General features: G+C 44.4%; 1 protein-coding gene across 1 annotated transcript in view; it reads left to right on the forward strand.

The window, feature by feature from the left end:
• The first annotated feature begins 249 nt into the window (after positions 1-249).
• LOC122937990 (ubiquitin-conjugating enzyme E2 E2) overlaps positions 250-27,389 on the forward strand; it is a 217,423-nt gene continuing 190,283 nt past the window's right edge. Inside the window, exons 1-2 of the mRNA XM_044293231.1 lie at positions 250-352; positions 16,762-16,946. Of these exons, the coding sequence (XP_044149166.1) occupies positions 350-352; positions 16,762-16,946 (188 nt within the window). The 5' untranslated portion in view covers positions 250-349. The remainder of the gene's footprint in view (positions 353-16,761; positions 16,947-27,389) is intronic.

Consider the following 27,389-nt stretch of genomic DNA (forward strand, 5'->3'; position numbering starts at 1 on the left):
TACACCCCAGTGCACCCTATCCACGCACAGCATATTGCATCTCAGTGTACTCAATCCCTAGCAAAGCACTGCATCCCAGTGCACCTAATTCATGCAGTGCATTGCATCTCAGGACAGCCAGCGTCCGCAGCCCCTGCAGAGCATTGTACCTGTGCTCAGCTCCCAGTGATGATATGCAGCCGCTGCCCAGAACCCCGGGACTACAAGAAGCTGTCTAGCAAACTTCCTAGCATGGCTCCTCCCACAGGAAAGTCTGGTCACATGGGTATGATGTCATCAGAGGTCCTTTAGCCCACTAGGAAACAGCATCTACCAAGTGTCGAGTCCCCAGCCGCGATCGGCAGTGTGCATGGTGAGTTCCCGAGAGACGCTGGGACTTGTGGTTCCCCCGAGTCTTGGGCAGAGCTGTGGGGATACACTGTGATGTGCTGAGTGTCTTGTCATTGGCTGGCAGTGTGCGATCCATCAATGTCACGCTGGACAGATCCCCAGAACTGTAGTAGATCCCCTCTGCTGTGTGGACGGTGGTCCCGGATCGCAGGGACATTGTGTGATCGCCTGCTGTCTGCGCCTGATCGCCTCCCTCATGAGGACCTGGGATCTCCCAGTGATCTTACGCTTCTGCTCCAGAACTCTATTCACATCCGCTAGCAGTTGTCTGGTTCCCATTGCTGGGGGGGGGCTTTCTCCTGTGGGAGATCCGCATGCAGCTATTATTTCCCTCAGTGATGGAGCCCCCTGCTGCCCCCGGCTCCATCTGCTAAGCCTTCTCTTCCACTTGTATATATGGTGCTATTTACTATATAATCCGTTTATTTGGACACTGTTCACACCAGAGGTCCATATAGGCTGCGTCCCCCTGGTCCTCAGAGCATCCTATGTTCCAAAATCTGGATGAAGAGGAGCAGCTAAAGGAGCTGGCTTCCCAGGGTCTTGCCTGGACCTTGTGTTTGGCTACGACCGCGTGTATTTTACGATCATCTAACTGCAGATCCGCAAAATTTTGATACCGGCCTTGTGCACCTTGCACTTTCCTCAGTCCCTATCGTAGAAATAGCTTATTCTGCATTTTTTGCAGCCCCCCTAGAAATGATTGGGTCCATGTGCAAACCGCAAAAAATCGGGACCGAAAATAACGCATGAGGCCTTTGGTGACGTTTTTCGACACTTTTAGGCTAGTTTCACACCTGCAGCAGCAATTCCGCCAGAGAACAGCCTGCCGGAGTTCTCCAGATCCGGCACTGCCAGATGCGCCCTGTATGCCCGCTGGCCCCATTAGCTATAATAAAGTCCGGCGGAAATCTGCTCGCAGCTTCTCTACTGGAACTGGCGACCGGATCACAATGCCGCAGATGTCACTTTTTAATTTTTATTTTTTTACACCTGCAGTTTTTTGCAGTTAACACGCCAGCGCCAGATGTTTACTGAAAGGGGTTGTTCGCCCCTGGCAGCATTTTGGGCATACCCCCCGAAGTATGGCCGGACCTGCAGAGGGAATCCTACTTACCTGGTTCCAGCTCCTTCGCCTCCCTGGCTCTTTTGCAGCTCTACAGTCTCCTCACATCAACATCCAATTTAAGGTGGGTCACGTAGTCGCTGCAGCAGTGACGTATCCACTACGTGTCATGTCGCCGGGTTACGTGATGCAGGGGAGACATGTTACTGCTGCAGCCGCCTCGTGACCTGTGCCAAACCAGGAGGCCTGAGAGCTGCTGTGGAGCCAGGGGAGCAAAGGACCTGGAACCCAGCGGCAGGGAACATGTAAGTGTGATTCCCTTTGCAGGAGTCCGTAAACAACCCCTTGAAGGTCTTTTGGAAATATGAAATGCAGGACTTTCGTGAATTAGGTGGCGTTATATGTCCTTCTTGCTTCTTTTTAAAAATGCAGCATGCTGGAGCTTTTGGCGGTAAATTTCCACCTATAGGGGAAAAACCCCAGGAATAAACCGCTAGAGGTAAGACACACTGGCCCAGATTTACTGATCCTATAAGTGGTGTCTAGACCTGCACCAGATTTACCACAGGGACTCAGGATGGATGATAAATCTGGTGCAGGGATAGACACTTTTCTTTGACGTTATACCAACTCTTGGTTGCTAAAGTTTAAGACAGAATTTCAGACTAAAATTGTGGCACAATTTTGGCGCTAAATGGTGCATTTTAGGCCATGCCTCTGGTAAGTCACGCTCCCTTGTTGAACAAGGTGCATGGGGTTTCTCAAGAACAAGATGCAACAGTTTGTGCCAAAAATGCACCAAATTGTACCAATTTGTAACAAAATTTGGAGCCATTTATGACATTGTTTAGATGCACTGACATAGTTGATGGGGCCAGCGGCCATATGGGGTGCATCTGGCAGTGCCACTTGGGGCCACATCACTGATGTGGCCAGTGATTGGCTGCAGTGACACATGTAACCCTGTCCCTGCTGGAAGTTTACCTGCAGGTCTAGATGTCCACAGAAGACACCAGAGATGAGATGTATGAGATCCTCCCTGCGCATGCGCACTGTGATGGCGATTGTGGGCAGCAGCATCGCCCCATGCAGTGCGCATGCGCCGGCAGGATCTTGTCCAGTACACTGGATGACGCAAGAGGCTTACAGGGCGGGCCAAGCAACAGGCTGGGGAGGGGTTATGTGAGAAGAAGGAAGAATGGCCTGGGCACTTACAGCCCGAATGCCGCCCCTGGGCACTTACAGCCCGAATGCCGCCCCTGGGCACTTACAGCCCGAATGCCGCCCCTGGGCACTTACAGCCCGAATGCCGCCCCTGGGCACTTACAGCCCGAATGCCGCCCCTGGGCACTTACAGCCCGAATGCCGCCCCTGGGCACTTACAGCCCGAATGCCGCCCCTGGGCACTTACAGCCCGAATGCCGCCCCTGGGCACTTACAGCCCTAATGCCGCCCCTGGGCACTTACAGCCCTAATGCCGCCCCTGGGCACTTACAGCCCTAATGCCGCCCCTGGGCACTTACAGCCCGAATGCCGCCCCTGGGCACTTGCGAGCCCTTATTTACGTATGAATAAAACAGCGTTTTTTCCTTTGGTGAACATCAGAACAAAAGGCGACAGGTACCATTAGACCCATCTATAGTTATGCTGCAGCGCTATGTAAGCAGTGTAAATTGGCATACTGTGGTGACAGACTCCCTTTAATTCTAGTAAGATTTGACAAGTCCATCACATAGTTTGCACCAGAAATGAGTCAGTCAGTTAATCATAACGAGTTCTTCACCTGCGAGGGGCTGTCCTCAATTCTGACGACGCCCGCCCCTGCCGCTTGATTGACCAGGCCGGACATCTCGACCAGCCCTGACAATCACGTGCCCACTCAGGGCAGCGGCACATGAACAGTCGCTGCCACTGTTTGGGGCAGCTGCACAGGCCTGAGATTGTCTGGGCCGGGAGCGAGGTGTTCGGGCCTGTCAATCAGGGGGAGCTTCGTCAGCAGCCCCTCGCAAGTGAAGAACTCATTGTGATTCGCTCCTCACTAGCCACCACCGCTATGACCGCCTCGTCTAAGTGAATGAGGCGGTGTCGCAGTTCCTGAGGGAGTCTCACTTTGTAGAGGGCCCAATCTCCCCTGTAGGCCCACGTCGTTACTGACACGCTGCTTGGTTACGTGGATTTTCATCACTGACCTCCTAACTAGCTTTAAATATCTAGATCATTAATCTCTATGACAACTAGACGGAGTGCACTCTCGGATTTTGCAGAACGTGTAGGAGCTTCATTACGTCTGCTTTTTGGGCCTATTTCACATGAGTGATACGGAAGGAACGTGTCAGGTTCTGGTCAGTGAAAAACGGATGGTTTTGCATGTAAGTTGACGTGAGTTCAGTGCTCTGCTTTGTTCCATCAGGATCAGGCCTCATGCACACGGCTGTACCATGTTATTCGGTCCGCCAAAAAATGACAGCACTCGTTTGCATGAAGTCTTACATCCGTTTTATATCCGGTTTTCACGCATGTGAAGAAAGACTGAAGAATGACACCCAACATGTCCTAGCAACGGGCATCCGGATGGAAAACTCGCTCGTGTGTAATAAGCATTAGGCTAATTTCACACAAGCCAGTTTTCTGTCAGGATGTGGTCCATTTTTACAACAGACAGCATCTGGACAGAACCGTGACCCATTCATGTCAGTGAGTATATACACGAGCATTGTTTTACACTGACCATCTGTCCGTTCAGGACAAATTGTGGTGCGTTCTATGTTAATTTGTTTTTCACACAGGACTGGTCAATTCAAGTCAATGGGTCACTGAAAAAAAATTTGGCATCTGGATCCCATGCTTTTTTTTTTTTTTTTTTTTTTTTTTTACTGATGTTTGTTGAGTCTTCAGTTCTTTCGTCAGTTATTTCCATCAGTTAGGGCCCATGCACACAATTTTTTTTTTTTTGCGTTCTGTTCACTTCATTGGGTCCGTATTGACGCATGGGTGTTCCGCAAAAAAAATAGAACATGCCCAGTTCTATTATGGGCTGGATATTGATATGTTATAGCCATACATCAGGGACGGACAAATCATTGAACACTGTAGGAGTCAATTGAATAATTTCCTTCCATGCAAATCAATAGAGAACAACCCATGAAGTTGTTGTCTGTATTTTGGGTCAGTGTCCCATTTTTTTGTGGATCACACGTTGACCCATTCATTTGTATGGGCCCGTAAAAAATGCGGATGGATGTCATCTGTGGGCTGTCTGCATCAATACAGCTTTATCGTAATTTATAGAACAAGTCTTATTGTTATCCATTTTATGGACAAGAATAGGCAGTAAATGCAACATGCAGATGGCCGATATCCGTATTTTGTGGATCAGCGGTTTTCTGGCCGCAGAATACATACGATCGTGTGCATGAGGCCATAAATGACAGCAATTATACTCGATATAGGTGCGGGTCCCACCTAGCGATATGCCCCCATTGTCCACGATGAGACAACCCCTTTAAGGAGATTCCACACTCTGCCTAATCTAAAACCTCTTTAACACTATAGTAGTCTCGTCAGATTAATCCAGTAAGCTAGACATAGTCATGACTTTGTCATTCTATGATGTTTTGCTTGTCAGGTTGTAAATCGCTCTTCTCAAACTCCTTAGAAAGTCGCCATTTAGGAATGTAGGTTGTGTGAAGCAGGGATTTTGTAGATGCTTTGTATTGACATTTCTGGAGTGTGCCGCTTGAAGGATTTCACCCAACCACCATAGTATAAGTGTTTGAAATACATACCAATAGCCCAAAAATATGGAGAAATCCAGCTTCTATAAAAAGATAAAAAGCCATCCACACAGACAACAGTGTCTACGCGTTTCAGGTCATTGCATACAGACCCTTGCTCATGACAAGGGATAATATATGGACATTTGTTTGGGGGGCACTGGTTTAGGCAGTCCCCTGCATCTAGATCAGCAGCAAATTAATCTCTCTTGTCCTGTGTATCAGTGAAGGTGAAAGGTATCAGGATTGACTAGATGTAGCTGTGGTCTTCAGAACTAGGCCTGGAAGGGTTTAAGCCTCTGGATATACTCAGGAATTTCCATTCACTGGTAGCAAAGAGAAATCTTGAAAATGATGAAGAATTACTAGACTTTTCGGTTTAGGGTGATTATGAATTAAATATAACTGGAAATCCCCTTTAATCAGTGGATTTGTGTCTCTAAATACAGATCCACATTTGTGAATGCCATTTATTCTCTTTATTGAGCCATAATTGACACTGTCTTCTGTAGATATGAAGTCCATTATCTGGTCGCGGTACAGCTAGTGAGGCATAGAAAAGATCTGTTTACTGCATTAGCTATGCTTGTGGCTCTCAGAAAGCACCTGAAATCCCAAGATGTAGGGTAGGGGAACATAACGCGCTTGTCCGAAAGTGAATATCGCTGTGATTCTGGACTATTATTTCGAGTAGAACATATAAGGACTCCACATTGCCATTTTTTATTTTCCTCTGCCCCTTGTTCCCCCTTTGTCCGCTCAAAGCTGCTCTGAAATACACAGTCCAGACTGCTGTGCCATCATGATGGAGAGGACTTGTGCGCTTGCACAGCAGTCCTGACAATGTATTTCAATGCAGCTCTAAATGCTGATAGCCGAGATGCAAGAGGCAGATGGGAAATAAAAAAGTGATTTGCACTCCTTATGTGTAAATGTAATTGTAAATATATAGTATTTTTTGCTTTATAAGACGCACTTTTTCCCTACTGTGGGGGAAGTGCTTATTAGTATGCAGGAGGCACTGGGAGCGCTGAGAGTAACGCTGGCTGTGCTCAACGCTCCCTGGTCTTCTTACGGTTGCCGCTCTGCATTATGACTTGACGTCCCACAGCGAGTGCAGAATAAGTGCACCAGATGTGCAGAGTGGCGTCTCCTTCCGGAGCACACGAGGTAGGTTCATTCACTTATGTCTGTGCTAAGGTCTGATACAGATTGGGGATCTGATTAAGTGGTCTGATCTGAGGTCTAGTAAAAATTCGGGGTCTGATAAAGATTGGGGTGGGGTTGGGGGGGTTGGAACTAAGGCCTGATGAAGATTGGGGTCTGATTAAAAAATAAATAAATCATATTTTCTTCCTCTTAAACCTAAGTGTGTCTCATAATTGGGCGCGTCTTATAATGGGAAACATATTTATATTTATATAATATATATATCCCCCCCCCCCCCCCCATTTAACATAATTTGTTTTCTGATACTGTACAGCTCCTATTACTTTGCGCCATTATAATGGCTGTTAATATAGATCTTACTTTAATGAGCCAAGAACACACTCCCCTACCCCCCAGCTTCATCGTGTACTTTTAAATAAAGAGAAGCCTGTATTGTAAAGCCGTGGCGCTCTTCGGCAGTGATCCTTCTACATGAAAGGTGATAATATAGCATTAATTATACATCAGCAATGCCGTACTTCTCCACGTGTCAAGTCATTACATTGCTTTAAGAGCAACATTTCCGATATTAACGGTTAGAAACTCTTCTTAAAATATAAATTATTCGGCTGCTATTATTACACCAGTCATGGAAAAACTGTGGTCGGAGTACAGCCTGTTTAAAGAGATTATCAGCCTTCTTTTTATCTTAAAAAAAAAATCTGATATTTGGTAAAAAGCTGGTAAGGCTGAGTTCACATCAGCGTTCAGCCTTTTCGGTTCTCCTACTCCGTTATAGGAGCAGGAAAACGGAAAGGACGGAGTCGGCATATAACTGAGCCAAACGGAGCCCACGGGCCCTATGGACTATAATGGGGTCCGTTAGGTTTCCGCTCAGAGGAAGATTTTTGAAGCTGAGATAAAAATCCTGCACGTACTAATTTTGTCTCCGCTCCAAAATCATCTTCTGATCGGCTCAGTTCGGCTCAGTTTTGTGCTGAATCCGTCCTTTCCGTTTTCCTGCTCCTATAACGGAGTAGGAGAACGGAGAGGCCGAACGCTGATGTGAACTGCGGCTCCTTACAACCCATTGTGCTCTGTACACCGCTGTCTTAGATGTAACGCTTCTAGGAGGGGATATTATAATAGGGTGTCCTACGGCAAAGGGAATTTTTCTGTATGAAATCTTAGACATGTGGCAGTACAGTAGGGTCCCATAGAGATCCATGGGCAGCATCTTATGGCCTGGTACTACGGTAGAGCGCATAATCCACTAAAACATATGTATCGGGTTCTCTAAAAACAAAACGGGACACGGATGTCTCTGTAGCGCCACAGAGTGTGACTGGAACACATATTTGACAGCCGCTCCTTTTAAACACCGTTTCATCATGGTCATGCGGGTGAGGAGGAATGAGGTGCACGCAACCTCCGTTCTATTGATCAGTGGGACCCTGAGAAATCTGTCACCTTTGCTGTATGTATCATATCCTGGGTGTTTGGTGGCAGAGCTTCTTTAAGACCAGATTATCTTTTATATATCTGCCATGGATGTAGTATTGTAGATCTTGATGATTTCCGCCATGTCTTCAGTAATACTACAGCTTTTCATGTTGTTGGGAGGTCTAGCTACTTGGAAAAAGCGGTTCCTCTTTTTCCGGAAAGGAGAAGTGATCTGTTTAGTATAATCGTCACCGGAGTACAGGCCTTGTTCTGCAGATATGACTCATTTAGGAGGATATCCCCATTTTAAGCTACTTTCACACTCTTCCGTTACTGATGATACAACCGTCTGCATCCGTTATGAATGGATCCCGTTGTATTATCTTTAACATAGCCAAGACGGATCCGTCTCTAAAGCCATTGTAAGTCAATGGGGGACGGATCCGTTTTCTATTGTCCTCTTTGACTTGCATTGTGGATCAGGCCCGATCCGTTTTGCTCGAACGGAAAGAAAGCTTGCTGTGGTTTGCTCTCTGGTCTGGGAACGCAACCACACGGAATTTAATGCATTTTGGAGCATTCTGTTCTGTTCAGTTATGTGTTGTCCTCTTTGACAATGAATGGGGACAAAACTGAACCATTTTTCTCCAGTATTGAGACCCTATGACGGATCTCAATACCGGAAAAGAGAAATGCTAATGTGAAAGTAGCCTTAGCAATTCATGCCCAAGATCAGAATACCCGTCGCATCGAGTGCCAAGGGTTATGGAAACAGCCGAGCTATGCTATGCTTCCTTTAGAACCCATTAACATAGTAACATAGTACATAAGGCCGAAAAAAGACATTTGTCCATCCAGTTCGGCCTGTTATCCCGCAAGTTGATCCAGAGGAAGACCCCTCTCTAGTAGCTATAGCCTGTAATATTATTAAGCTCCAGAAATACGTCCAGGCCCCTCTTGAATTCCTTTATTGTACTCACCATCACCACCTCCTCAGGCAAAGAGTTCCAGAGTCTCACTGCTCTTACCGTAAAGAATCCTCTTCTATGTTTGTGTACAAACCTTCTTTCCTCCAGGCGCAGAGGATGTCCCCTCGTCACAGTCACAGTCCTGGGGATAAATAGCTGATGGGATAGATCTCTGTACTGACCCTTGATATATTTATACATATTAATTAGATCTCCCCTCAGTCGTCTTTTTTCTAAAGTGAATAACTCTAATTTTGATAATCTTTCAGGGTACTGTAGTTGCCCCATTCCAGTTATTACTTTAGTTGCCCTCCTCTGGACCTTCTCCAGCTCTGCTATGTCTGCCTTGTTTACAGGAGCCCAGAACTGTACACAGTACTCCATGTGTGGTCTGACTAGCGATTTGTAAAGTGGTAGGACTATGTTCTTATCACGGGAATCTATGCCCCTTCTGATGCAACCCATTATCTTGTTGGCCTTGGCAGCAGCTGCCTGACACTGGTTTTTGCAGCTTAGTTTGCTGTTTATTAAAATTCCTAGATCCTTTTCCATGTCAGTGTTACCGAGTGTTTTACCATTTAGTATGTACGGTTGACTTGCATTTTTCCTTCCCATGTGCATAACTTTACATTTATCAGTGTTAAACCCCATCTGCCACTTATCTGCCCAAGCCTCCAGTCTATCCAGATCCCTCTGTAGTAGTATACTGTCCTCATCAGTGTAAATTACTTTACACAGTTTAGTGTCATCTGCGAAAATTGATACTTTACTATGCAAGCCTTCTGCAAGATCATTAATAAATATATTGAAGAGAATAGGGCCCAATACTGACCCCTGAGGCACCCCATTGAAGGGGTTTTCTGAGCACGGTGTTGGCCTTAGAGCTACGGCCTTCTCTTTAAGGCCTCATGCACACGACCGTATGTATTTTGCGGTCCACAAACAATACGGATGGCATCCGTGTGCATTCCGTATTTTGCGGAACGGAACAGCTGGCCCCTAATAGAACAGTACTATCCTTGTCCGTAATGCGGACAATAATAGGACATGTTCTATTTTTTTGTGGAACAGAAATATGGACATACGGAATGTACAACGGAGTACCTTCCTTTTTTTGCGGACCCATTGAAATGAATGGTTCTGTATACCGTCTGCAAAAAAAAAATCACGGCACTTAACCAGCAGCGGGTCTGGCTACCAGAATCCCATGTTCAATCCTCCACTGCGAGCCGCGGACTGCGCTTCCTGGCTGGGCCTCCTGAGCCTGCCCATAGGTCGTGCGGTCACCGGCTCTTAAAGGCCCAGAGCACGCACTCTAATCTACCCCAGCTTATGACTGGCCACCTCTGGGTATATAAGGCACCTTCCCCTGTACTTGTATACAAGGTAGCCCATTAACTGCATCTGCAGCTTAGTAGAGGACTGTGGGCCGTTTACTGCTTCCACTAGTTTAGTGCTGTTAGAGCATCTGCCCATACCGTTATATCCTCTGTCTTTATACTGCTATGTTTAACCTTTTGCTTACCGCCACACGACTACTTACAATATGGCAGTAAGCTCTTAACTGCAACCTGACTTATAAAAGTGTTGGGTTACATTGCGATCTTCTGGCGCCCCGTAGCACTTCAGATCACTGTGACCGTGCTGTCATTAGACAGCTGCGCTCACAATAAGGATCCTTGAGACCAGGCAAAGTGGCCTGTCTGCATGGCATTGTTGTAGCTGGGTGCTAAAATGATCCATTGTAGTGTAAAAGCCATCATTTATTTTTTAATGAAAAAAGTGAATTAACTCCCCCCCCCCCCCCCAAAAAAAAAGTAATAAATAAAAATGAATTTAAAAATAAGCGAAATAAAGAAGAAAATGAAAAGTTACAGCTATAGTTACTAGTTTTAGCTTTTTTTTTTTTTTTTTTTTAGTTTTATCAATAGTATAGCGGACCGGACTTTGTGTGTTTAAGGGCTCTTTCACACAACCGTATGAATGGGTCCACATCTGTTCTGCATGGGCGCGAACCGATTTATTGCAATGAGACCGCAAAAGATGCAGATAGCATTCTGTGTGCTGTCTGCATCCGGTGTTTCGTTCCGCGGCCCTGCAAAAATATAAAGCAATGTCCTATTCTTGTCTGTAATCGCATAGGCATTTTCTGTATATCGGAACGCACATGGCACGGTCGTGTGAATGCACCCTAAAATATATTAACATACATATTTTTTATTTTATTTTTTTTCCCCCTTTTTGCTTTTATTGAATAATTTAAAAATGTGGAAATATTTCATCTTGAAATCATTTGTAACACTTAGAAAAGAAAAATATACTTTATTTTTTTCCATAATTTTCGCAGTTTTTCCTTAGACAATTTATTATATCTGTCATCTAATGGCACAAAAAAAAGGTCTTAGGCTAATTTCACACTTGCGTTCAGAGCGGATCCGTCTGGTGTCTGCACAGACGGATCCGCTCCTATAATGCAGACGATGGGATCCGTTCATAAGTGTGAAAAGTTGCTCAGACGGATCCATCCAGTCTTACAATGTAAGTCAATGGGGGACGGATCCGTTTGAAAATTGAGCCATATAGTGTCAACTTCAAACGGATCCGTCCCCATTGACTTACATTGTAATTCTGGACGGATCCGTTTGCCTCCACACGGCCAGGCGGACATCCGAACGCTGCAAGCAGCGTTCAGGTGTCCGCCTGCTGAGCGGAGGACAAATGCTGCCAGACTGATGCATTCTGAGCGCATCCGCATCCACTCAGAATGCATTGGGGCCGTACGGATGCGTTCGGGGCCACTTGTGAGAGCCTTCAAACGGAACTCGCAAGCGGAGCCCCGAACGCTAGTGTGAAAGTAGCTTTAGATGTCCCGTGAAAAATAATATCAAATACACGTAGGTTGGCTCATACATTAATTTGTTATTTGCAGTTTTATTGGCCCCTTGCTAAAACTGAAAAATTGGCGGGCGGGGGGGACAAGGACTCCAGTAATAAAGTAGTTAACCTCTTGTGTGCTGGGGACCGTTTCAGCCTTTATTAGGTGCTTCTGCTTTCATAGTATAACTAGCTACTCTAGTAATAAAGAGTAGAAGATAACAGCGACTGCACAAGTGAAAGCCGTCGAGGATGATCTCACGGAGAACAAACGTCCTGTCGCAAAGTGATCGTTTCAGACAAATCCTTTCCTCTCGCTTCTTCTCATTAGCCCGGGTAACATAATGGCACATTGCTTTTTCCAAACTGTTACACTTTATACCACTATCTAAATTCTTCACAGCTTCCATAACTTGCTTTCCGTAGCGATCCGCACCATCCTTTAAAGTTCTATTACCCAGAGAAATTGTTAGTCGGGTTCTTTAGGACGGGATGGAACGAGGCTGCTGTAAAGTGTGCGGTATGAATATCGGCCATAGGCTCAGTCTTTTATATCTCGTGATATAATGTCGTGGTTTATATTGTGTATCTTCTAAAAAGGTGCTTCCTGTATAAAGGCAATATTCCTATATGCACAATGGATTGCGAGAGCTGATGGAGCCCTTCGTGGGATAGTAACAGTGGGATTTTCGTTACTTATGTTATTTTAGGACACAACTTCAATGATTTGTGACTTGCAGGAAATAAAAAATCTTTACAGTTGTAAGTCAAAGAGTTAAAAGGAACTTGTCCGCAGAATGTTACTCCTATAGCCATTAGGGGATGTCCAGACCGCACTGCCGCGCTGGTTGCGTTGCAGCTTAGTGCTGCGTGCCCTTTCGAGCTGAAGCAGGCTCAAGTGAACTAATTACACAATCCTGGGCCATACTCCGCAGTGGTACATGAGTAGTGCTGCAGATAAAGAGTCCAAATCACCATTTTGTATTCTCCTACTGTCAGCTTTCAAAGCGGCACTAAGATACAAATCAGGACTGCCTATTGGAGAGGACTCCGAGGCACAGCAGTCCCGACTGTGTATTTGAATGCAGCCTGTGGGGGAACAGAGAGCAGCAGGAAAAGGAAAAGTAGCAGCTGGACTCCTTATCTGCTGCAATACTCGTGCATTACTGCAGATAATAGTCCAAAATCAGGGTGACAGATTTCCTTTGAAGGGAGTCTTTCACTTAATCTGAGCGTTTTAGACCGCTCAGATCAGGTTATAGACTCTTTGACCCTCATTACAATGGTACCTTTCTTTTCTGTGTCCCTCGTCCAGTTTATGAAAAATTTTTTTTAAATGTATGCAAATGAGCTTCTGAAGGTGCCCAGGGGCAGCGTTACTGGGCGATGTGCCCAGAAAAACGCACCTCTTTCACCCTTCTGGCCCGCCCTTCTGTCTTATTATTACCTCCTCCAGCCGGCGGACGTCACGAGCGGCAAGAGAAGAAGTCAGGCTGGATACTGGCCCGCACCTGCGCACTGCTCTCCCCATTATGGGCAGAGGAATAGCTTTTCATATTGCGCATGCGCCGGCCAACTAAAGGCAGCCGGCCCGCCGTCCTCTGGTGCTGTTCGTGACTTTCGCTGGCTGGAGGCGGAGGAGGTAATAATAGGACAAAAGGGCGGGCCAGAGGGCTAAAAGGGGTGTGTTTTTCTGGGCACATCGCCCAGTAATGCCGCCCCTGGGCACCTTCAGAAGCTCATTTGCATCTGGACGAGGGACACAGAAAAGAAAGGTACCATTGTAATGAGGGTCAAAGAGTCTGTAATCTGATCTCAGCGGTCTAAAACGCTCAGATTAGGTGAAAGACTCCCTTTAAATCTGCCAGGGACCGTGAATTCCCCTGACTTTCCGGCTTTGTGATCACAGTTGCTGCTTACAAAGGGACCAAAGAGGAAAGTGCTCTTCATGCACATCATTATACTAGTTTACTATTGTATTAGTGACTGCCTAAAGACAAACCTCTATTTTTACATTTTTCCATCTACCAATGAAACTTATAAACAGGTTTATTCTGCTTTTATAAACTATAATGGGCCTAGAAAATGATTGTGTTCAGTGACAGAAACTTAAAGGGATTGAACCTGGTCATATCCCCTTCTTCACCCAGGCAGCTCCTCTAAGTGGAGCATTAGAGCATTTCATGACCCGACGCTCTCCCTTGCCCTGCGCTGTATCGCGCAGGGCAAGGGCTTTTTAGTTTACATTTTTACACTACTAGGCGGAGGCTTCCACCTAGCAGTGTTACTGGTGACATCACTGGCACTGATCACATAGCCTGTTTTAGAGGCTAAGGCAGCGCTAAAGCCTGCCCACTAGTGCCGGTGACATCACCGGGAACCCTGCTAGGTGGAAGCCTCCGCCTAGCAGAGACCCGGTACGTCACCAGATCTGCTGAATTGCTCCAGTGCTCATCTCAGAGGGACTGTCTGGGTGAAGAAGGGAATATGTCCAGGTTCAGCTCGGAACCCGGACTACCCCTTTAATATTTGGTACCCATTTTAAACCCTAACGTAGGCACTACCTGTTTGGTTTAACAGAAGACATACAATGACACAGTGCCCCCACTCCTTCTCCTCATGATTTAAAGGGGTTGTCTCGCATCAGCAAACTGCAATTATTATGTAGAAAAAGTTTAGACAAGACCCTTTCTAATGTACTGTGATTGTCCATATTGCTTCCTTTTCTGGCTTGATTTATTTTTACATCACATTATTCACTCCTCCTATTCAGAGGTTGCGACCACCCTGCATTCCATCAGCAATGGTCGCGCTTGCACACTATAGGAAAAAGCGCTGGACTATACACACTGCTATGGTCTCGGCCACCAGAGAGGCCGGCACTTTTTCCTATAATGTGCAAGTATGACCACCACTGCTGGATTACAGGGTGGTCGTATCCACGGAAAGAGCAGTGTATAATGTGATGGAAAAATGAATCAAGCCAGCAAAGGAAGCAATATGGATAATAGCAATACATTAGTACCTCTTTAATGAAGGTGGATATTTTCCTGCCAGGGTGACATTTTTGGGCTACATTGTGAAATTCAGCATATTGAGCCTGAGGTATAACTATAGTATAGCAATAAGCAGACAGGAGTGGGATGACTGCCATTACATCTCTGACTACTGCCAGGTTGCAATGTGTAGATTATTTTTTCTGATTTTACAAACTCCTATTAAATGGGAGTTAACCCGTTTCATACCTTGGGGGTCATTAACTAAAGACCGGTGTTTCCCATGCCAATCTTATAAACGTCCCCACTGAATGAAGATACAAGAACTAATTTATTAAGAGGCACACTTTTGATTTTCTCTGCCCACTCTGCAGATCACACCCTCCTGAACCCCTCTAATTTCAGGCATGTCCTCTTTTGAACATCATTTTACTGTTTGTATGAAAAGCTGAATAATGTTTTAATGATCTATACAGTGCAATCTTGCATTGTTGGCTTCAGACCTGAAATTTCCTGGCATTCATTGCTGTCTTTGCATTATAAAGACACAATTAAGTTGTTGAATGTTCACATTTCTTCTCGAGCCTTCGGCAGAAGCCTCAGTCGTAAGTTATGTCAAATTTGACAGGAAAAATAATGCAGCATGCCGCACTACTCTTCCTATTGAAACTGCATGCACAATGATGGAAACCCAATGCACCCCTTAGGCTACTTTCACACTTGTGGTAGAGTGATCCGGCAAGTGGTTCTTCGCCGGAACTGCCGGCCGGATCCAGCAAACTGACAGCATATGTAGACGGATGCGGATCCGTCTTACAAATGCATTGCAAGAACGGATCCGTCTCTCCGGATCTCATCCGGAGAAACTGATCCGTTATATATCTTTTTCACATGCGCAGACCGGAAGGACGGATCCGGCATTGCGGTATTTTTAACACCGGATCCAGCACTAATACATTTCAATGTAAATTATTGCCGGATCCGGCCTTCCGGCAACTGATCCGGAATTTGGGACAGAGATAATACCGCAGCATGCTGCAGTATTTTCTCCGTCCAAAACGCAGTTCAGTGACTGAACTGAAGACATCCTGATGCATCCTGAACGGATTGCTCTCCATTCAGAATGCATAGGATAAAACTGATCAGTTTTTTTCCCGGTATTGAGCCCCTAGGACAGAACTCTCTGCCGGAAAATAAAAACGCAAGTGTGAAAGTACCCTTAGACTTCAGTGGGGTCCATCAAGCGCCGTTTGCAGATTTAGCACTCCATTAATTAACTTTTTTCTTTAGAAATGTTAAAGGAATTGACCACTTTCTGACTTGACTAATATGTTTGTAAGATGACTATATGGCATTACTAATATAGCCTTTGTCGAAATTCTGCATCATTTGCTATATTTCATAAGGTATTTTTGCTTGTTGGTCTTTTGTGCTGTCCACATAGAGGTCTTGTCCATAAAATGGCTTATGGAGGGTCATGTGACCTGGCAGATCACTCAGTCTCTTCCATTTAAATACATAGCATCTGCACTTGCACTGTTGGAAGTTTAGTGCAGGTGAGGAAGGCTGAGTTGTGTCTGGTCACATGACCGTCCATCAGCTGCCATTTTATGGACAGGACCTCTATGCGGACAGCACAGAAGATTTTTCATTGAGGGGACATGGCTTATGATGTATAGCAAACAGCACAGTACATCAACAAAAGGTAAATTAGCAAGGGCCATATCCTCAGCTTAAACACAAATTGGTCAACAGTAACCAGAAAGTGGACATCCCCTTTAATGGAAGTGTGAACAGAGACTAAGCTTTGTCAGTAAAAAATAAAAATCTGTTTCCAGTAGCAAGCAGTGTGCATTTTATACCTTCATTGATTTATATCTTGTGTTTATAATGTTATGATATAATGTGATCTTATTTCTAATGTACAGTAATCTTCTGGGAAATAAAAAGAATATATAAAAACGAATGAAAGCTAGTAATTTTCAAATAATACAGATATGATTGAAAGTGAATCGAGCTCTTTTCTGAATAGTTTAGCAGAGTAGAAGATATATTATAAGTTTTTTTTCAGTTGTTAACATTAATGTAATTTTACTTTGTAGAACCTCAAAATGTCAACTGAAGGTCAAAGGGTAGATGATAGTCCAAGCACTAGCGGAGGTAGCTCTGACGGAGACCAACGAGAAGGTCTTCAAAATGAGCAAGAGCGGGAAAAGGTTCAACCTAAGAAGAAAGAAGGGAAGATATCCAGCAAAACAGCTGCCAAACTGTCCACGAGTGCCAAAAGGTACAATCTTCCTTAATTAATGTCGTACCGGTACTTTATTTTCTCAGTATTCTCAATTGTGTTTTTAAGAGCATGCAGAACCAGTATTATCACATTTATAGGAGTCACAGTAAGTGTATAACTTCTTCATGGCTCCTTAGGCGATTGGTTGCCTTCAAAAGCCAAAAACCCATCTCCAGATTGAGATAAACATTGATTTAGTTCTGTCTCTTTCCAGAAGATCTGGGTGACAACTGATAGAGCTGACTTTCCTGTTCCCAAAAGTGTTGTCAACCAACTTGGTTCTGAATGACTTTAGTTCTAAATGACTACTCTAGCAAGTTAGGCAGTGACATGTGAGTGAAGGATGAATTGCTGCACAACTAATCAAATTTGCACTTAGTAGACTGGCAAAATTGGTTTTCCCACCACAAAGGGAAAGGCCACTGTGACAGACTTGATACTTTAATGAATTACATGAATGTGATAAGACACCGTGTAATACTGCAAATCCACTTAATTTTCTTTCCATGGTGCCTGTGACTTGACCATAAATCACTTTCATTCGACACATCTCCCTAGTCTAAGTAGCTTCACCAGGTACAGAAAGTGTTGTCCTGTGTGGAAGTTGCTGAGGAACACCTGAATCTGTATTTGCTTCGGTTTACAGCCAGTCAGTTTTGTGTTGTAATGCTATACAGCATATGGTCGGTAAAATATTTTATAGTGCTAAAATAGCAAAATATTAGTCACTTCACTTGACCAACCACAAATCGGGAACAAGCCATTCTTCCCACAGAAATGTCTGACCATGAATGATAGAGATGAAAGCAGCACTTACATGTAGAAATTACCTCCTCCCCATACAGATTCATTGTTTTTGGGCAGCAAATTCCTATTAACACAAGATGATCTGTTGCCCAAAAATTCATATTTTGATGTCCGCATTAACAATGCTTTCACTCAATGAACGAGTGTTTACTCTTTCATCAAGTGATCGGTAGGACCTTTACACAGGGTAGTTATTGGGATTGCGCATTACAAAGAACTCTCCTTCCTAATAATTGCCATGATCGTTGGCCAGTGTAAAGAGGCCTTAAGTAATAGGTAGTGAAATATTCTGAACAGAGTCATCCATTAAATTCTGATAAAGATCACACTATTGTCCAGCAGTCCGAGTAAATACAGTGGTGCTTTAAAGTTTGTGAACCCTTCTGAATTTTCTATATTTCTGCATAAAATTTCCCTTAATCAGATTTGAACACGTCCTAAAAGTAGGTAAAGATAACCAAATCAAACAAATGAGTCAAAAAATATTTGTCGTTTATTTATTGAGGAAAATGATACAATATCACAGGTCTGTGAGTTGCAGAAGTATGTGAACCTTTAGGATTAGCGCATGATTTGACGTTGAAATTAGGTTTTTCAATCAATGGGATGATAAACAGGGATAAACCAAAGGAGATTTTTGAGGACCTCGGAAGAAGAGTAGATGGTGCTCATCAGGCTGGAAAAGGTTACAAAACCATCTGTAAATAGTTTATCTATATTCAAGTGACCCTCCAGACTCCCCATTGATGCGAAGGCTTATTTCCTTCAGCCTGTGTGTGGAAGATACCTGATAATCATCTTTTTCTCTCTAGTAGTTTAGTAATCAGTATTTTGTATTAAGACTGTCCTTGCTGTGCTGGTATTCTGCTTTCCATGCTCTAACATCCTATGGGTTTGTGGCAGACTTGTGTTAATATACAGCAGCCAATCCGAGGAGGCAGAGCTGCAGGAGGAAGAAGTAAGCTGCAGCTTGAACCAAGAATGAGTCAGGAGGTGGGAATAGGACTACCTCAGACTCCTTGTAGACACTGTAGCTAAGCTCTTAGCTGTGCTCTAATGGAACTGAGATAAAAAAAATAGGCAAGGAGCAAGATCTGAGGAAGACAAATAGCAGTTCGCCACTTTTGCTGTCATTGCAAGCCCTTTGTTAAACTGCTGTGGTGCACTGGACTGCATGACTGCACAGCACAGGCGTCGGATGTAGGGAGATGACACAGAGGGGCATGTAATTGGGTTAGGGCTGATACAATTACTCAAATTAATCGATTAACTTGATGCAAAAAAATCCTCAATGGAAATTTTTTGCATTTGTGCCATGTGACCACAGATTGAGAGTGAAGAGCTTGCTATTACTCACTCTCCGTGGTCACCCGCCTGCTCAGACAGCGCTGCACTGGATCCTCAGGACATGGTGCACACATCATCAGGACAGGGTGCACACTATGACCTGATGCTACGTGATGTCAGGTCCCAGTGCAGCGCGTGAAGAAGAGGATGGAGTATCTCTGGAGTGTCAGCAGCACCCTACAGGAAAGGTAAGTATTTTAGTTCACTGGCACTGCGGCTGGGCAATGATGGCTATTTTGGTTATGACACGCATAGCTCTACTACACATGACCTCCAAGATTAGCATCACAAACCCAATGCCTTCCTCCGTACTGACACTGAGCATCATGTCTCCAGCGGAAAAGACCTAGAAGGGTGGTCAGAAACTTTGCTGAACAAAAAAAAGAAAGGGACAAATATTTTTCGAATCATCTTGAGGAACCATCACATCCAGCAGAAGTAGATATGGTGGTAAATATTTCATCTATTGAGTTGACTGAGAATGTTGTTAAATTTATTGAGTAAGGGACATTGTTTATTGATTGGTTCCAACTTGAATTAGATTTCCAATTTTTTTTAGGCGGTTATGTGCATTTTTTTTTCAGGTAAGAATAAAGAAATATGAGTGAGAGGAGGTGTTTAAATGATTGAGGGTAAAATGTGTTTTTATTCCACCACTGGATAACCATGCTGTTGAGTCATATATTGAGATGGTGTATAGAAACATCAAGGAATTGAGTGATAATCAAGGACTCTATGCATAAAATAGGTCGTCAATATCCAGTTGGCAGGGGTCTGACACTCGGGCTGATCTACAGGAACTCGGCAGAGCCACCACACAGTGGATGGAGCTGTCTGCTTCTGGCACCAGCGGCTGCTGAGGACAGCTGATTGGCAGGGGTATCAGACAACTGATCTGATATTGATTGCCTATCCTAAAGAGAGCCTGGAAAACCCTTTTAAAAAAAGATGAGGTGGTTTGATCCTGCACCAAGGCTTAGAGTTGGACCCACTTTATAGATGTTACCATGAAATGAACCGTGGGCTTCTGGGGACTGATCAAAGGGTGTACTGAGAATCTCGCCTACATTTTTAAAATGTTTCGAATAGTAGATCCCTGTAAAATATTGGATGTATTGTTCTTTTTTTTTTTTTTTTTTGGGGGGGGGGGGGGGAGAGAATGAGAAGTTAAAGTGACGCTACCATCAGATCTTTCATTCTGTCAGCATGTTGTATCAATTACCGTTACCCACCCATTGCTAAGAAGCTAATTTAAAAATGACAACCAATATGGATGCACTTCCGGTATTATTTTTTTTTGTTCACAGCACTTGGTAAATTCTGACTATGTTGTCAGGATAAATCTGCAGTTCTGTTCTTGGATAACCCATGCGTACAGCTGGCCTGACGCAGGTGAAAGCCGACCTTGTAGCTTCTATATACCCTCTCGTTTTCCTCTTGTCACTCCTAAAGCGTATAGGATGGAAATAGTCTGAACATCTCTTTTAATCCGTACACTGCAGCAATGGGCAGACTGTCATATATATTTATGGTTTGTCAGCATTTTTACATTTCTGAAGTGACTGAGGTTTTAGAAGGTACTTGTGACAAGTGTGACGAGTGACCTATATGTTATCAGTGGACCGTTTGCTGTATATTATGTATAATGATCAAACTCTGTTATGTGCATGCTTTAGTGCAGTGATTCCTAACCAGTTAGTCATAGGAAGCTGACTCACCTCTCTGTCCAGATCAGTGTCCTAAACCTGATGGGTTCATGGATTATTTGCTGGCTGATGGATAGTATAATTTTATAAATGTGAACGATGCTACAAGGTCAAAATCATGTGGAACATTTATATAAAAAGAAAACAGCAAGGCTAGTATAATGTGAATGTCGCAAATGATCAACCACCTTTGTTAGGATTTAATGTATTCATTTTTCTAAATTAGAATCGGGAATCGGAATTAGAATCCATTTTAAAGAGAACCTGTCACATCAAACATGGTGTTTGAGCTAGAGGCAGCATATTGTAGAGCAGGACGAGCTAAGAAGATTGATATATAATTTTGTGGGAAAAGATTCAATAAAATCTTACAATTTATTCATTTAAATTCCCACTCATTCTGGACTTAGGACCGCCTCCGTGACTCCTATCAGTGATTGTGCATACACAGATAGCTGTCAATCACTGATAGAACCGCCTCCACGACTTCAAAGTCCAGAATGAGCAGGAATTTAAATGTATAAATTATACGTTTTACTGAATATTTTCTCACAAAACTATATATCAGTCTACTCAGCTCCTCCTGCACTATAACATGCTGCCTGTACCTTACATTGCATTTTTGTGGTGGCTGGTTCCCTTTAAATCAGTTTACATCGTTACTACGATTGAAAAAATATAATTATATTGTGGTCACTTTTACTTAGTGTTTCTCGAACAGTAACATTTTTAACAAGCTCTGCATCATTAGAGATTACCAGATCCAACAGGGCATCGCCCCTAGTGGGACATTCTATAAACTGGCCCATAAAGATGTCCTGCAGCAAGATGAGGAATCTTCTCCCCTTTACGGTTGAGGCAGATTCATGTCCCCGGTCAATGTCTGAGAAGTTCCAATATCCCATTATGACCACTGTACCAGCCTGTGCCGCCCGCTCTATTTGGTTATACAGTTGCGTTTCTATCTCCTCTGTGATGTTAGGGGGTCTATAGATTACACCAAGTATTATTTTCTCAGTGTTTATATCCCTTTGAACTTCCACCCATAAGGTTTCCACATCCTCACCATCCTCACGCACAATTGCCTCTTTCACACTTGTCTTCAGATCACTCCTCACATACAGGTACACGCCACCACCTTTTCTATGGACCCTATCTTTCCTAAATAGTGTAAAACACTCAATATAACAGCCCAGTCATGAGAAGAGTCCAACCATGTCTCAGCCACACCAACTACATCTATGTGTTCTTCTAGTACCATAGCCTCCAGCTCCCCCATTTGGCTAGCTAGACTAGTTACCAGCAGTTCTATTTTTCATCGGTGTACAGTTCTGCCCAGTCTTCTCCCTACTTTCCTCACTAACCCCAGGCCCCACTAAAACCCTACTATATCCCACTCTCTATCTACCCCTTTTTTAGTATGATCCCCCCCCCCCCGATCCTAGTTAACCTCCTCCAGCCGTCTAACCATTTTCCCCCCAGAGCAGTTGCATCCTCCCCATTAAAGTGCAGAATGACGGATAGAAATGAAAGGTGTTTTCCATTTGAGCCAATCCGTTCTGGCACACAATGTAAGTCAAATGGGGACGGATCCGTTTTCACTGACACAATCTGGCACAATAGACTTGACTATGTTAAAGATAATACAAAAAAAAAAAAAACTGAGGTAGAAGACAATTTTCCTAATTTTAGGGGTAAAAAACCTTACAGACTACAATCAGGTAATAACTCCCTGGATCAATGACCCCTCTATAGTAGCTATAGCCTGTAATATTATTACACTCCAGAAACACATCCAGGCCCCTCTTGGATTCCTTTATTGTACTCACCATCACCACCTCCTCAGGCAGAGAGTTCCATAGTCTCACTGCTCTTACCGTAAAGAATCCTCTTCTATGTTGATGAAGAAACCTTCTTTCCTCCAGACATAGAGGATGTCTTCTTGTAGCAGCCCTGGGTATACATAGGTGACGGGAAAAATCTCTCTATTGACTCTTAAAGGGAGTCTGTCGCCAACTTCAGTCATCTCAAACTGTTAATACCACATTGTAGGCCACGCACACGGATAACACTGGGTACCTTTTTTCGCCACTTCTGTGGCCACAATGTTTCAAAAACTAAGTTTAAAGGGGTTTTCTAGGTTATATTTATTGATGACCAGCCGTGAGCAGGTATAATTACACCCAAGCCGTCCCATTCATTTCAATAGGACAGCTCGTTCCTATACACTTCTATTTCTTCTTGAAATGAATGGGACGGCTTGGGTGTAATTACACCTGCTCACCGCTTCAGATGTGACGGCAGGAAATCAATGAAGAGGAGGCAGCGTTGGCACCACGCTCGCCTCCTTTTCAAACAGCTGATCTGCAGGGGTGCCTGGTGTCGGACCCCCCGCAAATTTGATATTGATGACCTACACCTGTAAGGGCTCATTCAGACAGCCGTATGCTGTCAGCAAAAACTCGGATCAGTTTTTTTGCAGATTAGATGCTGACCCATTCACTTACATGGGGCCCTTTTCTTCCATTTCACGGCTCAGCAAAACAAATGAAACATGTCCTATACTTGTCAGTGAAAATCACGACATGGCCCCATTGAAGTCTATGCGTCTGCAAGAATACGGAATGCAATCCTTTTTTTTTTTTTTTTGTGGACATACAAAACTGTCCGCCAACAAACGGATCCGTATTTTTGTAGACGGCATACGGCCGTCTGAATGAGCCCTAAACCATATGCAAATGCGGTTTGCAAGCGCCCAGGGGCGGTGTTTGTTCTCATCACATGTCCATATGATAACGTCATCAATGAAGGCCAGGATGCAGAATCGGCGTGGGATTTGTAAGGCGAGTATTACTCAGTTTGTTATCTTATGGTTCAAAACTTTTGTAAAAATATAAAATGATCGGGATGGACAAACCCTTTAAAGAGGACCTTTCACTCGTATACAAACTAAAAACTAACTATATCAGTGGGCAGAGCGGCGCCCAGGGGTCCCCCTGCACTTACTAGTATGCCTGGGCGCCGCTCCGTTCGCCCGGTATAGGCTCCGGTGTCTCAGCTCCGTCTGTTGTACTGGACTGATTTTTTGTAGGAGGCGTGTCCCTTGCTGCAGTGCTGGCCAATCGCAGCACACAGCTCATAGACTGGCTATGAGCTGTGCGCTGCGATTGGCCAGTGCTGCAGTAAGGGACACGCCTCCTACAAAAAATCAGTCCAGTACAACAGACGGAGCTGAGACACCGGAGCCTATACCGGGCGAACGGAGCGGCGCCCAGGCATACTAGTAAGTGCAGGGGGACCCCTGGGCGCCGCTCTGCCCACAGATAGAGTTAGTTTTTAGTTTGTATACGAGTGAAAGGTCCTCTTTAAGTGTTAAAATGTGACTGTTTGCTATTGGTAGCGGCTCTTCTTTAGGCTACTTTCACACTAGCGTTCGGGGCTCGGCTTGTGAGTTCCGTTTGAAGGCTCTCACAAGCGGCCCCGAATGCATCCGTACGGCCCCAATGCATTCTGAGTGGATGCGGATCCACGGTGATGGACCATGTGATTGGAGCATGTGATCTGACGTCACCACAGGTCCTTTAGCCGGTAGTTCATCATTAAAGAAGTAAAGAAGAGACCGGGAACTACGCGATCAAGAGGAGAAGGTGAGTTGTTTTTTTTTTTTTTTTTTTTTTTTTTAACCCTCAATTGATCACCTACTAAGCATTCTGTATTCAGAATGCTATTATTTTCCCTTATAACCATGTTATAAGGGAAAATAATACAGTGAATAGACTGTCACCTGGCAACCATGCGTGAAAATCGCACCGCATCCGCACTTGCTTGCGGATGCTTGCGATTTTCACTCAGCCCCATTCACTTCTTGTGATAAACGCACAATATAGAGCATGCTGCGATTTTCACGCAACGCACAAGTGATGCGTGAAAATCACCGCTCATGTGCACAGCCCCATAGAAGTGAATGGGTCCGGATTCAGTGCGGGTGCAATGCGTTCACCTCCCGCATTGCACCCGCGCGGAAATCTCGCCCATGTGAACGCAGCCTTAGAATTTTTTCTGAAATATAATGCAGACCGATCCGCTCCGAACGCAAGTGTGAAAGTAGCCTAACCTGCGTTAGTGAGTAACCCTCGCGGTGTTGATTGTAGAGCGGAGGTTCACATGAAGTCTTCAGGGTGTGTGCTGGCTGGTCTGAATGTGTAGCAGCTAGCGGACAGTGTAGCCATCATTGGCAAATGTATAATGTCCAAGCTGCAAGAATGTTTTCCAAGCGTGATCTCGTACATCTATGTAATAAGGGTGTGCACATAGCATGACGCCACATTTTTTATTTTTTTTTCATAATAAGAGTTTTTGTTACATAAAACATGGAGAAATAATATTAAAAGCAGCATAAAAAATACAGCTCATTTCTGCAGTTTATTACTTTAGCTTCGGTTCATGGGGACTGAGGACATAAATGTGATTTGTTTCCGTTTTATACTCCCAAGATGAGCTGAGTATATTTAGTTCAATCATTTCATCAGCGGGAGCTGATTATCCTAAAGCTTTTGGTTTAGGTACACTGTTTAGGTGAATGTATACAAAGGCTGCAAAAATAGCGCCATGTTCTGAATTTCATTAATCCCAGTTATCCATATATTTTATTTATTCATTTATTTCTATTGAGATGCCCGAGATCTACTCCATTGACGTGTATGGAAAGCCAAAAGCATACATCTGTATTCTTAAAGGGGCTGTTCAGCCATATGTGCACACCCTTATTACATAGATGGTTTGGAAAACATTCTTGCTGCTTTGATATTGGATGGCTACGCTATAGCAAGCCGCTTCACGGAAAATACTAAATTCCTTGTTCAGCCATTAATATTTTTTAAAAGAAAAAACACAGAGAATGTTGTGTGTGTGTGCTTTTTTTTTTTTTTTTTTTTTTTAAATACGGTAAATGACAAAGGAATACCTGGAAAACTTAATGCGATTGAGCTGAGATTTACAGAGTATACACCTCTAGCAGTGCTTGATCATTAATCGCACAGCCAAGGTGGTGCCCACTTTATATTGGTTCTGCAGCGGGTAGGCTGGGTTTACACGGGCGTGATGGATTGGCTCAGGATGCGTTAAGTGTGCGTTCAGTTAAAAACGTGCGATTTTGGTACCAAAATAAGTCAGTCTTGTCTGCGATTACGTTTAGTTTTTTCCGCGCGGGTGCTAAGCGTTTTTTCACGAGCGTGATAAAAAAATGAAGGTTTACAAACAACATCTCCTAGCAACCATCAGTGAAAAATGCATCGAATCCGCACTTGTTTGCAGATGCAATGCGTTTTTCACGCAGCCTTATTCACTTCTATGGGGCCAGGGCTGCATGAAAATAAGTAATAGAGCATGCTGCGATTTTCACACAACGCAGAACTGATGCGTGAAAAACTACGCTCATGTGCACAGCCCCATTGAAATGAATAGGGCTGGGTTCCGTGCCGGCGCAATGCTTCGCCTCACGCATAGCACCCGCGCGGAAAACTTGCCCGTGTGAAAGGAGCCATATATGTTGAGACAGGGTCACATTAATACTGGGCAGCATCTTCACTTGTTCCGATACAGGCCTCCACTCTGGCGTGGTAATGCTCATATAGATGCTGGATATCCTCCTGTGTATGTCATTTTAAGCTCTCTCAATTTGGACATGTAGTTCAACCAAGGTGGTTGTTGGCTGCTGTGCATGGAAGATCTATTGTCCCAGTCCCAGATGTTCTCCGAGGGGAGAGATCTGGTGATTGAGCTGGCCAGGGAAGCTGCTGGATACCCTGAAGGGCATATTGTTTAGTGCGGGCAGTGTGTGAGCGGGGGTTATCCTAATGGAATACCAAATCTCCTAACCGAGTCACAAAATGCACTAGGACTGGTTCCACGATGTCCTGAAAATACAAAGTGCTTGTCAGTGTTCCCTCCACAAATACCAGATGGGACTGGGCATGGTAGCTAATGGCACCCCACACCATGACACCCGGTGTTGGTCCTGTCTGTCTCCGCACTATGCATGATGACAGTAGTAGGTGCTTTCCAGACCCCTCTCGAACTCTGATGTGGCAAGCAGTTGTGTTCAGTGATGAAAGCAGGTCCTGCTGTAGCATTAATGATGACCACATCGGAGTTCACAGGAGGGCTGGCGAATACCTACTGCATAGTGTGGAGACATAAAGGGCCAGCACTAGTTATCATGGTATGGGACGCCATTAGCTAAAGCTGACCATATATATAACTGCAGTAATGCACTTAAAGGGGTTGTCGCACTCCAGCAGATAGTATTATGTAGAGGAAGTTAATACAAGGCACTTCCTAATGTATTGTGATTGTCCATATTGCTTCCTTTGCTGGCTGGATTCATTTTTCCATCACATTATACACTGCTCGTTTCCATGGTTACAACCACCCTGTAATCCATCAGTGGAGGTCACTGTAGGAATCAGCACTATGTGTGGTCCCACTGTCCCGGCCACCAGGGAGGCTAGTGATATTTTTCCTACAGTGTGCGAGCACGGCCACTGCTGCTGGATTGTAGGGTGGTCGTAACCATGGAAAC

Source organism: Bufo gargarizans, chromosome 5 (assembly GCF_014858855.1).
Source record: "Bufo gargarizans isolate SCDJY-AF-19 chromosome 5, ASM1485885v1, whole genome shotgun sequence".
Lineage (NCBI taxonomy): Eukaryota > Metazoa > Chordata > Amphibia > Anura > Bufonidae > Bufo > Bufo gargarizans.